The sequence below is a fragment of the Jaculus jaculus genome, chromosome 15 (genome assembly GCF_020740685.1).
Source record: "Jaculus jaculus isolate mJacJac1 chromosome 15, mJacJac1.mat.Y.cur, whole genome shotgun sequence".
In the NCBI taxonomy this organism is placed as follows: domain Eukaryota; kingdom Metazoa; phylum Chordata; class Mammalia; order Rodentia; family Dipodidae; genus Jaculus; species Jaculus jaculus.
In genome coordinates, this window is record NC_059116.1 from 74,776,531 (window position 1) to 74,788,713 (window position 12,183).

A 12,183-nucleotide genomic window follows, 5' to 3' on the forward strand; every position below is an offset into this window, starting at 1 on the left:
AATATTCTTTTTTTAATTTAATTTGTTTTTGATTTATTTTTTATTGACAACTTCCGTAATTGTAAACAATAACCCATGGTAATTCTCGAAACACACACACACACATATTTAAAAAAAATTTTTTTGAGGTAGGATTTCACTCTAGTCCAGGCTGACCTGGAATTCACTATGTAGTCTCAGGGTGGCCTCAAATCATGGTGATCATCCTACCTCTGCCTCCTGAGTGCTGGAATTAAAGGTGTGCGCCACCATGCCTGGCCTGGAATATTCTTAACGTAAGTTGGCTGAATGAAAGAAACAAACAAACAAAAGAATAAGAACCGAGGTCCAGTCTCTAGCAAGAAGCCACCCAGATTCACTCACTGTGTTTTCTCTGGCTTTGCCCTCAGAACTCTCCTCTCCTCTTCCAGGTCAGTGCAGGGAGCCCCCGCCATGGGACCATGAAGGGAGCGAGAGAACCTACCACTTCGTGCTGGGACAGACGGTGCACTACCAATGCTTGCCAGGGTACAGGGCCCTGCGGAGAGGCCCGGCCACAAGCCTCTGCAAGATGATCCGAGGGTCGACCACGTGGACTCAGCCGCAGCTCAGGTGCACCGACGAGCGGAGGCACCCTGGGCCTCCAGGTAGGCAGCTCCCTCCTGCGTCATCCTGTGGTCACCACACTCTTTCCCTGCGCACGGCCCCACTAGGACTTGGGGGGAGGTACAAGTGTGGGGAGGACCTTGTTCTAGGGCGTAAGTGCAGGTTTACACTTCTGCATATGTACAACCTGCCTGAGATCTTCTGCCACCTTCATTCTGAAATCTATTGCTCACACATGTATGCATGCGTAGTGGGCATGTGTGTGGGTGTGCATGCATACGTGTGCGTGTGGCTGCCTTTGAAGGCTAGAAGTTGATTTCTGGTGTCTTCCTCAATGGCTCTCCACCTTGTTTTGTTTTTGTTTTTGTTTTGTTTTGTTTTGTTTTGTTTTGTTTTGTTTTCGAGGTAGGGTTTCACTTCACTCTAGCTCAGGCTGACCTGGAATTCACTATGTAGTGTCAGGGTGGCCTCGAACTCATGGCAATCCTCCTACCTCTGCCTCCCAAGTGCTGGGATTAAAGGCGTGTGACACCACACCCAGCTTCACCTTTTCTTATTTTCTTTTGAGACGTGTTCTCTCACTGAACCTGGAGCTCACTGATTTTGCTGGACTTGCTGGCCAGCAAGTGTCAGGGGTCTTTTGTCTGCCTTCCCAGTGCTGGGTTACAGGTGCAGGCTACCACGCTGCCTGTCTCTTGACTTCTGCAGGTCCGAACTCACGTCATCATGCTTAACAAGCACTTTACAGCCCTCAGAAAACTTACTACTTTCACAATCAAAAGTTACTCACAGGGCTGGCAAGATGACTCAGTGGTTAAAAGCACTTGCTTGGGCTGGAGGGACAGCTTAGTGGTTAAGGCATTTGCCTGCAAAGCCAAAGGACCCAGGTTCGACTCCCCAGGACCCACGTTAGCAAGATGCGCAAGGGGCTGCTCACATCTGGAGTTCGTTTGCAGTAGCTGGAGGCCCTGGTGTGCCCATTCTCTCTCTCTCTCTCTCTCTCTCTCTCTCTCTCCCTCTTTCTCTGTCAAACAAATATTTTTAAAGATATTCAAAAATTTAAAAAGCACTTGCTTGCAAAGCCTGCCAGCCTGAGTGCAGCTCCCCAGCCACCCATGTACAGCCTGCTGGGCATTTGCTTGTAGCGGCAAAAGACCCTGACAAGCCTGTAGCGTATGGTGGCGCACGCCTTTAGTCCCAGCACTCGGGAGGCAGAGGTAGGAGGATAGCCATGAGTTCGAGACCACCCTGAGACTACATAGTGAATTCCAGCTCAGCCTGAGCTAGAGTGAGACCCTACTTAGAAAAACAAAAACAAAAACAAAAAAGATCATGAGAGCCAAGCATGAGGTTTCCTGGTCTCCCTGCTCATCACTGTTTCCGGGCACCTCCCCCAAGGCCCTCTGGACGCTGCTTCTCTCCTCACTGCCTTCGCTGAGCGCCTGACCGCCGGGACACACCAGTCGCTCTGCCTTAGAGTGCAAGTGGCAGGTCCAGGGCCTCTAATCACAGCGCGGAGGGACAGAGAGACAGGCCAAGCAAGAAGGCCACCTCTTCGCGCATTCCCCCTGTGATGGCGTGTGTGCGTGTGTGCGCGCGCGCCTGTGTGCAAGTGCGTGTGTGAGTGTGAGTGTGTATGGTGGGGGTCTTATGTTGACTCATTTCCAAGCCAAGAGTGGAGGCCAGGGCGTTCTCGAAGCTTTGCTAACCCTCTCCCCCAGGCGAAGAAGAAGCTGCAGCGAGCCCAGATCCTCCCGCGGAGAGTGCGACTCCTCGGGCTGTCACCACCACAGGTACCGGTACCCGAGAGGTTTCGGAGCCGAGACTTGGCTCCCGGAGGCCACGCCTGAGCGAGGGCAGCGAGGCCCACGCAAGCCTCTGCGGCAGACGGGCAGGGCGCAGGGGTGCCCACCCGGCGCCTCCCTGCAGGGCAGCGCGCGGCGTAGCACCAGAAACCACCACGTGGGGGGGGTAGCTCGGTGGCAAGGCCATCTGTCACTGTCACGCAAGCGTCAGGACCCGTCCGGATCCCCTCGAATCCACGCAGGAGGCGCGGCCGCAGGAGTCCCCAGACTGGCCGGCCAGTGCGCCTATCGCCAAAGTGAGGCCGATGTCTCAGAAACGAGGACAGGGCGAGGACCACAGCTCACTGCCCTCTGGCCTCCACTCCCCTGCACACGCACACGTGCACATGCGCCTGCACTTGCATACACATGTACCAGTGCGCGTGCACACACACACACATGTGACCCGAAGGAAGCGAGGGAGAGAGGGATCACGGGCTGGAGCTGGGTGGTCCCGCGGGTGCCTCCCCGACCCCTGAGAGGCCCTCTCCCCCCCGCAGACCCCCAGCCGCGCACAGAAGCAGCCAGCCCCGCGCAGACGTTCCTACTAGCCGTGGAGCATCAGGTAGCAGGTGGGTGGGACTGTTTCCTCCGCGGACAAGGGGGACACCCGAGGGCATCCTCAGGGACCACGCTTCCCACCTCGGCCCGAGGGAGGAGGCCGCAGAGAAGGGAGCAGTTCAACCAGGGAGAGAGAAGGCGGTCCACGAAGGCCGCACTTGCTCCGGGCAGGAGGGAAAAGCGGGCTTTGGAGCTGCCTGGGGAGGACTGGGTCACGACTTAGCAACCTTCCGGGAGGGACCTTCACTCGGAGAAGGGAGCGCAGAAATGCAGGTGCATCTGCTCGGGAGACCTCTGCTCGCCCGGGAAGCTTTGTCACTTGCCTTCTGGACTCTGTTCCTGCTGTGCCCAAGGCCCATGCATAGCCCTCCCTGAGCGCACTCTCTCGTGACAGTGGCCGGCTGTGTGTTCCTGCTGATCGGCATCCTCCTCCTGAGCGGGCTGACCTGGCAGTGGCGGAGGTGAGTGCAGCAGTCAGGGCCCATCAAGAGCAAAGCAGCCAGTGCGCCTCAGAAAACCCACCCACCCAACAAACCAACCAAACCACCCAAACCCAACCCATCCCAACCAAACCCATGCCAACCCATCCCAACCAAAGCCAACCAAACCCAACCCCACCCAACCAAGCCTAACCAAACCCGACCCAACCATACCCGAGGGGCCGGAGCTCTGTTGAGAGTGCCTGCTTGGCTTGCCCACGATGCCCTGCATTTGGCTCTGAGCGCAGCCTAAACTGAGTGCTGGGGCTCACACCTGTAATCTGGCACGCAGGTAGAGGCAAGACGTTAGAGGTCCAAGGTCATCCTGGGTTACATGAAACCCTGCCTCAAAAAAGTCAAATGAACTACATTTATTTATTTATTTATTATTTGGTTCATTTTGAGGCAGGATCTCACTCTATCCCAGACTGACTTGGAATTCACTATGTAGTACCAGGCTCGCCTTGAACTCACAGTGATCCTCCTACCTCTGCCTTCTGAGAGTTGGGATTAAAACTGTGCACCACCACACCAGATATAAGAGAGAAATGAGAGAGAGAATGGGCCCACTAGGGCCTCCAGCTGCTGCAAATGAACTCCAGACGCATGAGCCATTTTGTGCATCTGACTTTAAGTGGTTACTAGGAAATTGAACGTGGGTCATTAAGCTTTACAGACCAGCACCTTAACTGCTGAGCCGTCTCTCCAGCTCCCAGTTTTTGTTTTTGTTTTGTTTGTTTGGTTGGTTGGTTGATTGGTTGGTTGGTTGGTTGGTTTTTCTGAGGTAGAGTCTCACTGTAGCTCAGGCTGACCTGGAATTCACTATGCAGTCCCAGGATAGCCTCAAATGTGCAGCAATCCTCCTACCTCTGCCTCCTGAGTGCTGGGATGAAAGGCATGTGCCGCCACGCCCAGCTCCTTTTTGAGTTTTTTGAAGGAATGGTCTCATTCTAGCCCAGGGTGACTTGGAACTAATTCTGCAGTTCCAGGCTGGCCTCAAACTCACTGTGATCCTCCTAGAAATTACTCTATTCATTTATTTGTTTATGAGAGAGGAGGGTTGGGATCGGCAGGGCCTCTAGCCATTGCAAATAAACTCCAGACGCATGTGTCACCTTGTAATCTGCCTTTACGTGGGCACTGGAGAACTGAACCTGGGTCCTTCAGCCTCTCAGGCAAGCACCTTAACTGCTGAGCCATCTCTCCAGCCCAACTTTTTAAAACCAAGGGCTAGGGAGGTGGCTCTGTGGGTCAAGTACTTGTCACAAGCCCAAGAGTAACGAACTGAGCAGGGATCCCCAAATCCAAGATAAGCCAGAAGCAATAAGGCATGTTTGTAACTCCAGCACAGAGGGAGGGAGGCAGGGCCAGGCGGACCTCCAGTTCTAGGTCAGCCTGGACTACAGAGCAAGACTCTGTCTCCAACAAAAGCAAAAACAAAAACAAACAAAAACTCCTGATTAAAAAGTCTACGTTTTGGTGGTGTGTGCCTTTAATCCAACCATTCCGGAGCCAGAGGTAGGAGGTTTGCTTTGAGTTTTGAGGCCAGCCTGGGCTACAGGGTGAGTTTCACGTCGGTCAGAACTAGTGAGGCCCTGCCTCAAAAAATTGAAAATAAAAAGGCTCCTTTCTACAATTTAAATTCACCTGATGGTGCCCTCTTGTGGCCAATCAGAAGTCCTACATCGGAAGTACTGAAAACTGATCTCTGCTGGAGGTATGTTGGTTTTGTGCTTGTTTTGGAGCAAGTGCTGGGACGTTGGGGTATCCAACAGCACACTCACGCAGATTAAGTTTTCTGGAATATAGTGGGTGGGTTGTTTTGGGTTTCTTGGTTCTGGGATCGAATCCGGGGCTTGAGTGTGGCAGGCGCTCACTCTGCTCAGCTCTACCCCAGTCCTGGGGACTAGTTGAGTGGGTTTTTCTGCTTGTTTGGGGTTTTCGTTGTCATTGTTGTTTTAGGACATGTTTTTTCTGCATATCTCAGGCTTTCCTTGAATGGCCTGTGTGCCCCAGGTTGGCCTTGAATTTTCTTTTTTTTTTTTTATTTTATTTATTTATTTATTTGACAGAGAAAGAGAGAGAGAGAGAATGGGCCCACCAGGGCCTCCAGCCACTGCAAATGAACTCCAGATGCATGCACCCCCTTGTGCATCTGGCTAACGTGGGTCCTGGGGAATCGAACCTGGTTCCTTCAGCTTTGCAGGCAAACGCCTTAACCGCTAAACCACCCCTCCAGCCCTGGCCTCAGCCTAGTGAGTACTGCAATTAAGGGTGTGCACCCTCACATCCACCCCTGTAAACTGGTTTTTAAGAACAGCCATCATTTAGAAAATAAAACAGAGCCAGGCAGATGGCATACACCTATAACCCCCAGTAAGATACAAGGATCTCACGTTCAAGTACAGCCTGGATTATGTGATGAGTTCAAAGCCAGCCCAGGCTACATAGCAATACCTTGTCTCAAAAAAAACTTAAAGCACGTAAACTAACAAATAAATTATATAAACAGTAAGGCAGGGTGGAGAGATGGCTCAGCGGTTAAGTGGACTTCTTATTCAAGCATGAAGGCCTGAGAGGACCTGAGACTGCCCGAGTTCAATTCTCCAGATCCCATGGAAACAGCTGGCTGAGCATGGCCATACGTACCTATAATTCCAGTGCCACAGGGACGCAGAGACCTGAGAATCTATAGAGCCCTGCCACCTCCAGAAACAGGAAAAAGACAGGAAAGAAAGAGAGAGAGAGAGTAAGGAAGGAAGGAAGAAAAGAGAGAGAGAGAAAGAAAGAAAAAAGAGTCTCTGGCTCAAAACATGAGCAGGAAGAAGAGAGGTCACACCACACTGCACATACATGTGCATCCCACACACGCTACATTCTACATGCACACAAACAACTGTTTTTAAGTAAAGGCAATAACTACTCAAACCCAGTCACTTTCTAGCTGTGGGACAAACTGTTGTTATCTTGGTTCTCATGGTTATCTACTTGTATCACACAAGGCTGTATACGGGACAGTACGGGCCAGCTGATGGCGCACGGCTGTGAGTGACTTCCGAGCTGCCCGCTCGCTGCTGCCTCGCTGATGGCTAGACAGAGAGAGGGTGCGGGGCAGTACTCACACAGTGAAGACAGGCCACTGTCTTCGTAGAGCTGGCTGCGAAGCACTCCTGCTCTGGGCAAGGGAGGAAGGAGCCGCATAGTCTTAGGAACGGAGGAAGAGGAGAAGAGGAGAAAACCATGCTGTCAGCTATGGCTGCTGCCGGCCACCTGTGGATCTTAAAATGCAGTCAGTTAAATCCCACGAAAACTTCAGTTCCCCAGCTGTCTTAGGCACGTTTCAGGTCTTCTTGTTGGACACACACACACAGTCAAGTCCAGCACTGTAAGAAGGTTCCACAAGACAACTCTGTCTTTCTAGAAATTAGAGTTTGAACTCGTAGAAATCACTTGGGACATTTAATCGCAGTGTCATTCCTTTTCAGCAGTTATGGTTCCACGTGGGTAAAACAGCATAGAAAATGTTCTAAATGTCAGGCACTGTGCCAGGGACCAAAGATGAACACACACATCCTGGTCTTAGGAGCTTATAGGCTAATGGGGACTGGAAGTGTAAAAACAAAACAAAAAACAAACAAAAACACTGACTTGAGAAAGCATTTGGAGGGATGGAGATGGAAGCTCAGTGGCAGGGTACTTGCCTGGCGTTCAGGAAGCCCAGGTTCAGTCACCAGTCCTGCAAAAGGAAAAGCAAAGGTGGGGGGAGGAGGAAGGAAGGACTATTTGTTCAAGTCAAAGTCTGGGGAGAGGAGACAGCTGAACAAATAGAGTGCTTGCCCCAGCAGCGCGGGGACCACCTTCATCTCCCAAGCATCCCTATCGTGCTGGGCGGACATGGTTGTCTACCTGCAACTCAGCTGGCTAGACTAGATGCATCAGTGAGCCCTGGGTTCATCTGGGGGACCTGTCCCAGTCCTAGACGAGATGCATCAGTGAGCTCTGGGTTCATCTGGGGGACCTGTCCCAGTCCTAGACTAGATGCATCAGTGAGCTCTGGGTTCATCTGGGGGACCTGTCCCAGTCCTAGAGTGACTGACACAAAGAAAACCTCTGGCCTCCACGAGTCCCCTCCCCCAACACACGCACAAGCAGATCCATGGGGCACCATGGACAGAGCTGGGTCAGGGAAGGGCCGGGGTTGAGGAGCCTGGACTTCATCCTGTTGACGGCAGTATCCCAGACCACATGGTTCAGGAGGCCAGCCGTAACAATGCGCTTCTAAGCAATCTCACTGCCCCAGAGTTGCCAGGCTCACTGGGGACTGTACAGTGGGCATTTGATCGCATTATTGTGCAATAAATACCCATGGAAGATGATGAAAGCTTGAATGGCCAGTGGTTAGAGGTTGACCAGGAGAAAACGAATCAAAGAGTACAGAAAAATAATTGGCCAAATTAAGTGTCGAGTGTGGTGGCACACGCCTTTAATCCCAGCACTGGGGAGGCAGAGGTGAGGATCGCCATGAGTTCAAGGCCACCCAAACTACATGTTGAATTCCAGGTCGGCCTGGGTTACAGTGAAATCCTACCTCCAAAAAACAACGACAACAAAAACAAAGTTGACCAAATTAGCAGCAATTGTAGGCTGATGGAAGCGAATCCTCGAAGGCCCCAGGTTTCACTGTGTGTAGCAGGGAGACCCAATTGCCACCAGATCCTACAAGGCACTATAAAGTGAGGGTCCCAAGCAGCATGCTCCTTGGGCATAGCGGCAAAGCGCAGCTCATCAGGACACTCGGTCCTCAGACCTACTCAGCCTTCCCTGTCCGACCTGGAGTTACCTGGGACGGGGGAGGACCTCCTCAGGCCCTGTTCCCGACCCCGTCACAGAGCCCTGAGCCGAGGGACGGTGCTCTAAGGACAGAGCAGAGGCCCCTGGAGGAGGGGGGACGCCTTCAGGCTGGGCTTCACCACGTGGGGGGGAGGGGGGGACAAGGTCCTGGCGTGGAAGGTTCGAAGCCAGGCGGGCCTCGGGTGCGGCGCCGGCTCTGCCACTTTGGCCTGTGAGGGGCATTTCCCTCGGGGCTCACGTCCCTGCGCTATAACGCAGTTCGTGACTTGCAGGGCGAAGAGGAGAAGACCCACCTAGGGCAGGAAGCGGGCTGGACGGCGACAGCAGCCCAGAGCCGTCGTGGGGCGGCCTGAAGCCGAGACATGAAAGGGCCACCGCCGGCGCTGGCTCCTGCCACCCTGTCCCTGAGCCAGGCTGTGCCCGCGCCCGCGCCCGCGCCGCGGGGCTGCCAACGCGCCGTGCGCCTGCCCGCGCGTGCCGGTGAGCGCTGGACCGCGGCTCCCAGGCCGACCTCAGCCCCCGGCCCCCGAGAGCTCGGCCTCTCCTCGCGATCTCGGATCTCGGACCTCGGATCTCTCCTCGCGATCTCGACCTCGGACCTCGGATCTCGGCCTGGGATCCGTGCTCACGTCGGCGCGTCGCTGGCACTTACTGAGCGGCGTGCGAACCCTTCGGGCGGTAGCTGGCCTCATGCGGACCCTCACCGCAAGTCTGCAAGAGAACCTCCTTCCGTTGAGGCTTCAGTTTCAAATTTCTGAAAAACAAATCAAAACCGAAACTAAAGACAGAGTCATTTCGGAGTAACAGCAAAGCAGGGCAGCCAAGTCCGCGGGGTTAATCAGCTGCAACCTTGCAAAGAAGCGCGGCGCTGGGGTCGCTGTCAGGAGCCGAAGGTTAAACGAGGTCCCAGGACATGAAAGATACTAATCACAATATCTCACGCATACGTTATTAATAGGCCTCTTTTAAAATAATTTTTATTGACAACTTTCATAATTATAAACAATATCCCATGGTAATTCCCTCCCCCCCACTTACCTCTTTTTTTTCTTTTCAAATTTTTATTAACAACTTCCATGATTATAAAAAAAAAAATCCCATGGTAATACCCTCTCTCCCCCCACTTTCCCCTTTGAAACTCCATTCTCCATCATATCCCCTCCCCATCTCAATCAGTCTCTCTTTTATTTTGATGTCATGATCTTTTCCTCCTCTTATGATGGTCTTGTGTAGGTAGTGTCAGCCACTGTGAGGTCATGGATATCCAAGGCCTCTTTTCTATATAAATATATTTTGTTTATTTATTTACTTGAGAGAGAAAGAGGTAGAGAGAGAGTGAGAGAGAATGGGCACGCCAGGGCCTCCAGCCACTGCAAACGAACTCCAGATGCATACGCCCCTTGTGCATCTGGCTGACCTGGGTCCTGAGGAGTTGAACCAGGGTCCTTTGGCTTTGCAGGTGAGCGCCTTAACTGCTAAGCCATCGTCTCCAGCCCTTAATAGGCCCCTTTGTGAGCCGGTTTCTCTGGGACTGCTATCAAGTCTGCTCTAAGTTGGGTCTGCACTAATTCGACGTTTGCAGGTGAGCACACACTGGATGCAGATGTGTACACTCCCACCACGAGTCAGGAGGACACTGCAGAGGGGTCTGTGTTTCCATTGCTCATGGAAGGTAGGAAAGAAGGGGTGAAGGAAAGGCGAGACTGATGAACTGTGGAACTGTTTTAGTCGGCGATCCTCAAAGGTTCCGAGCAATGCCGCAGGTCACCCGGAGGCTTTGTGAAGACAGGCACCAAGGCCGTCTCAGTCTCTGGGTCAGTAGATGAGGGCTTACCTTCCTAACAAGGTCCCAAGTGGTGCTAACGACACTGCTCGGGGACCATACTTTGTAAACCCCAGGCCTAGCCCTGTGAGCTTTTCAAGTGCCACCTGCTAAGCAAGCATCAACACCAAGCGAAAGCCCAGCAAATGGCCGCGTTCCGTCTCTTGAGTAAGCTGTTTCCTCTGAAACCAGTCGGCACAGATGGCCAAATTTAACAATGTCAGGTGACATACATAAAGGATTAGCAAAACATTTTAACTATCAGCCCATTTTCATTTCTGCAGAGGCAGAATATGAAAAACATGGACCAGAGTCATTTTCTGTCGTTCATGTGACCAAGCAAGTCTAAAACAAACTTCCCATCTATGCTCTCCTCTGCCCCAAATATGGGCTTTCTAGGCAAATGAAGGTTGAGAGGATCCTTAGCTCACACTTTTAAAATATTAAATACTGAGGAGCCAGGCACGGTGGCACACACCCAGAAGCCCAGCTTTCAGGAGCGTGGAGGCAGGAGGATCAGAGTGAATTTGAGGCCAGCTTGGGCTGCTCAACAAGATCCTGTCTCAACCCATACCCTAAAAAATTAAAAATTCTTAGATGAATATAATTGAACTTGCTATTATTACTAATTATGGCTGAGAGGAAGTTATGATTTTGAATTTTTTTTTTCGAGGTAGGATTTCACTCTAGCTCAGGCTGTCCTGGAATTCACTATGTAGTCTCAGGGTGGCCTGGAACTCACGGTGATCCTGCTACCTCTGCCTTCCAAGTGCTGGAATTAAAGGCATGTGCCACAATGCCCAACTATGATTTTGAATTTTTCTTGATAATACTAAGATGTACTTTACCTACTTTCCTCTCACAAGTATATGGTGGAATTTTCTAGAAGCTACATAATATACATTAATATTGTTACTCTGGTGTTAACATATATTGAATTTATTCCTGTTTTTATAAATGTTAATAAATACTATTTTAACTTGATGATATTCATGATATTGTTAGATATGTTTATATAAAGCAAAGACCCTTTGGGATCTGTAGTAGTTTTTAATGGTCTTAGTAATTTTTCATAACAGAAAGAGAGGCTGACAAGTGTTTAGTAAGCACCCTAATATCACTAAGCACTTCAGACTGAAAATTAGCACTGTACTGAGATACCAGTTCATTACTAAGGCGATGCAAAGCAAGGAAAAGGAGAACTACACAGGGCTGATGCACAGGTAAAGTGGCACAGCACTGTGGAAATCAGATTGGTGATTCCTCAAAAAAAAAAAAATAGACATAGAATTATCATAGGACCCAGCGATTTTGTTCGCAGACGTGTGCCCAAGAAAGACATGTCCAAATGGGAACTTGTGCACAACTGCCCATCAAAGCAAGCCTTATTCGTAACCATCAAGAGGTAGGCGCTCAACTCCCCCTCCACGAAGGAACAAGCGCTTGTGGTGTATCCATGCAACGGAACAGTGAGTGCTCAGCCGTAGGAAGGAGTGAAATGATTGTGTATGTTCAGCGTGTACTCAAGAACATCCCGCTAAGTGAAAGCAGCCAGACTTTACAAAAGCTACATACCGGGCCAGATGTGGTGGCACACTCCTTTAATCCCAGCACTTGGGAGACAGAGGATTGCCATGAGTTCGAGGCCATCCTGAGACTACATAGTGAATTCCAGGTCAGCCTGGGCTAAAGTGAGACCCTACCTCGAAAAAGCAAAGAACCAAAACAACAACAAAAAAAGTTACATACTGCTTGATTCCTTTTATGTGAGATGTCCACAGTGGCAACTGCATAAGGACAAAAAGGCCAGAAAGCAGAGGAGTGGTCACCAAGGGTTGTGACTGCTTAATGTGTAGAAAGTGCTTTTCTAGTGTGTTTTTTTTTTTAATTTTATTTATTTATTTGAGAGCGACAGACACAGAGAGAAAGACAGATAGAGGGAGAGAGAGAGAATGGGCGCGCCAGGGCTTCCAGCCTCTGCAAAGGAACTCCAGACGCGTGCGCCCCCTTGTGCATCTGGCTAACGTGGGACCTGGGGAAC

At 51.2% G+C, this 12,183-nt stretch overlaps 1 protein-coding gene across 1 annotated transcript in view; it reads left to right on the forward strand.

Annotated features, from left to right (window-relative positions):
- Il2ra (interleukin 2 receptor subunit alpha) overlaps positions 1–8,676 on the forward strand; it is a 50,734-nt gene extending 42,058 nt beyond the window's left edge. Inside the window, exons 4-8 of the mRNA XM_045134767.1 lie at positions 390–626; positions 2,307–2,378; positions 2,930–3,001; positions 3,385–3,451; positions 8,593–8,676. Coding sequence (XP_044990702.1) covers positions 390–626; positions 2,307–2,378; positions 2,930–3,001; positions 3,385–3,451; positions 8,593–8,617 — 473 coding nt within the window. The 3' untranslated portion in view covers positions 8,618–8,676. The remainder of the gene's footprint in view (positions 1–389; positions 627–2,306; positions 2,379–2,929; positions 3,002–3,384; positions 3,452–8,592) is intronic.
- Positions 8,677–12,183: the final 3,507 nt, after the last annotated feature.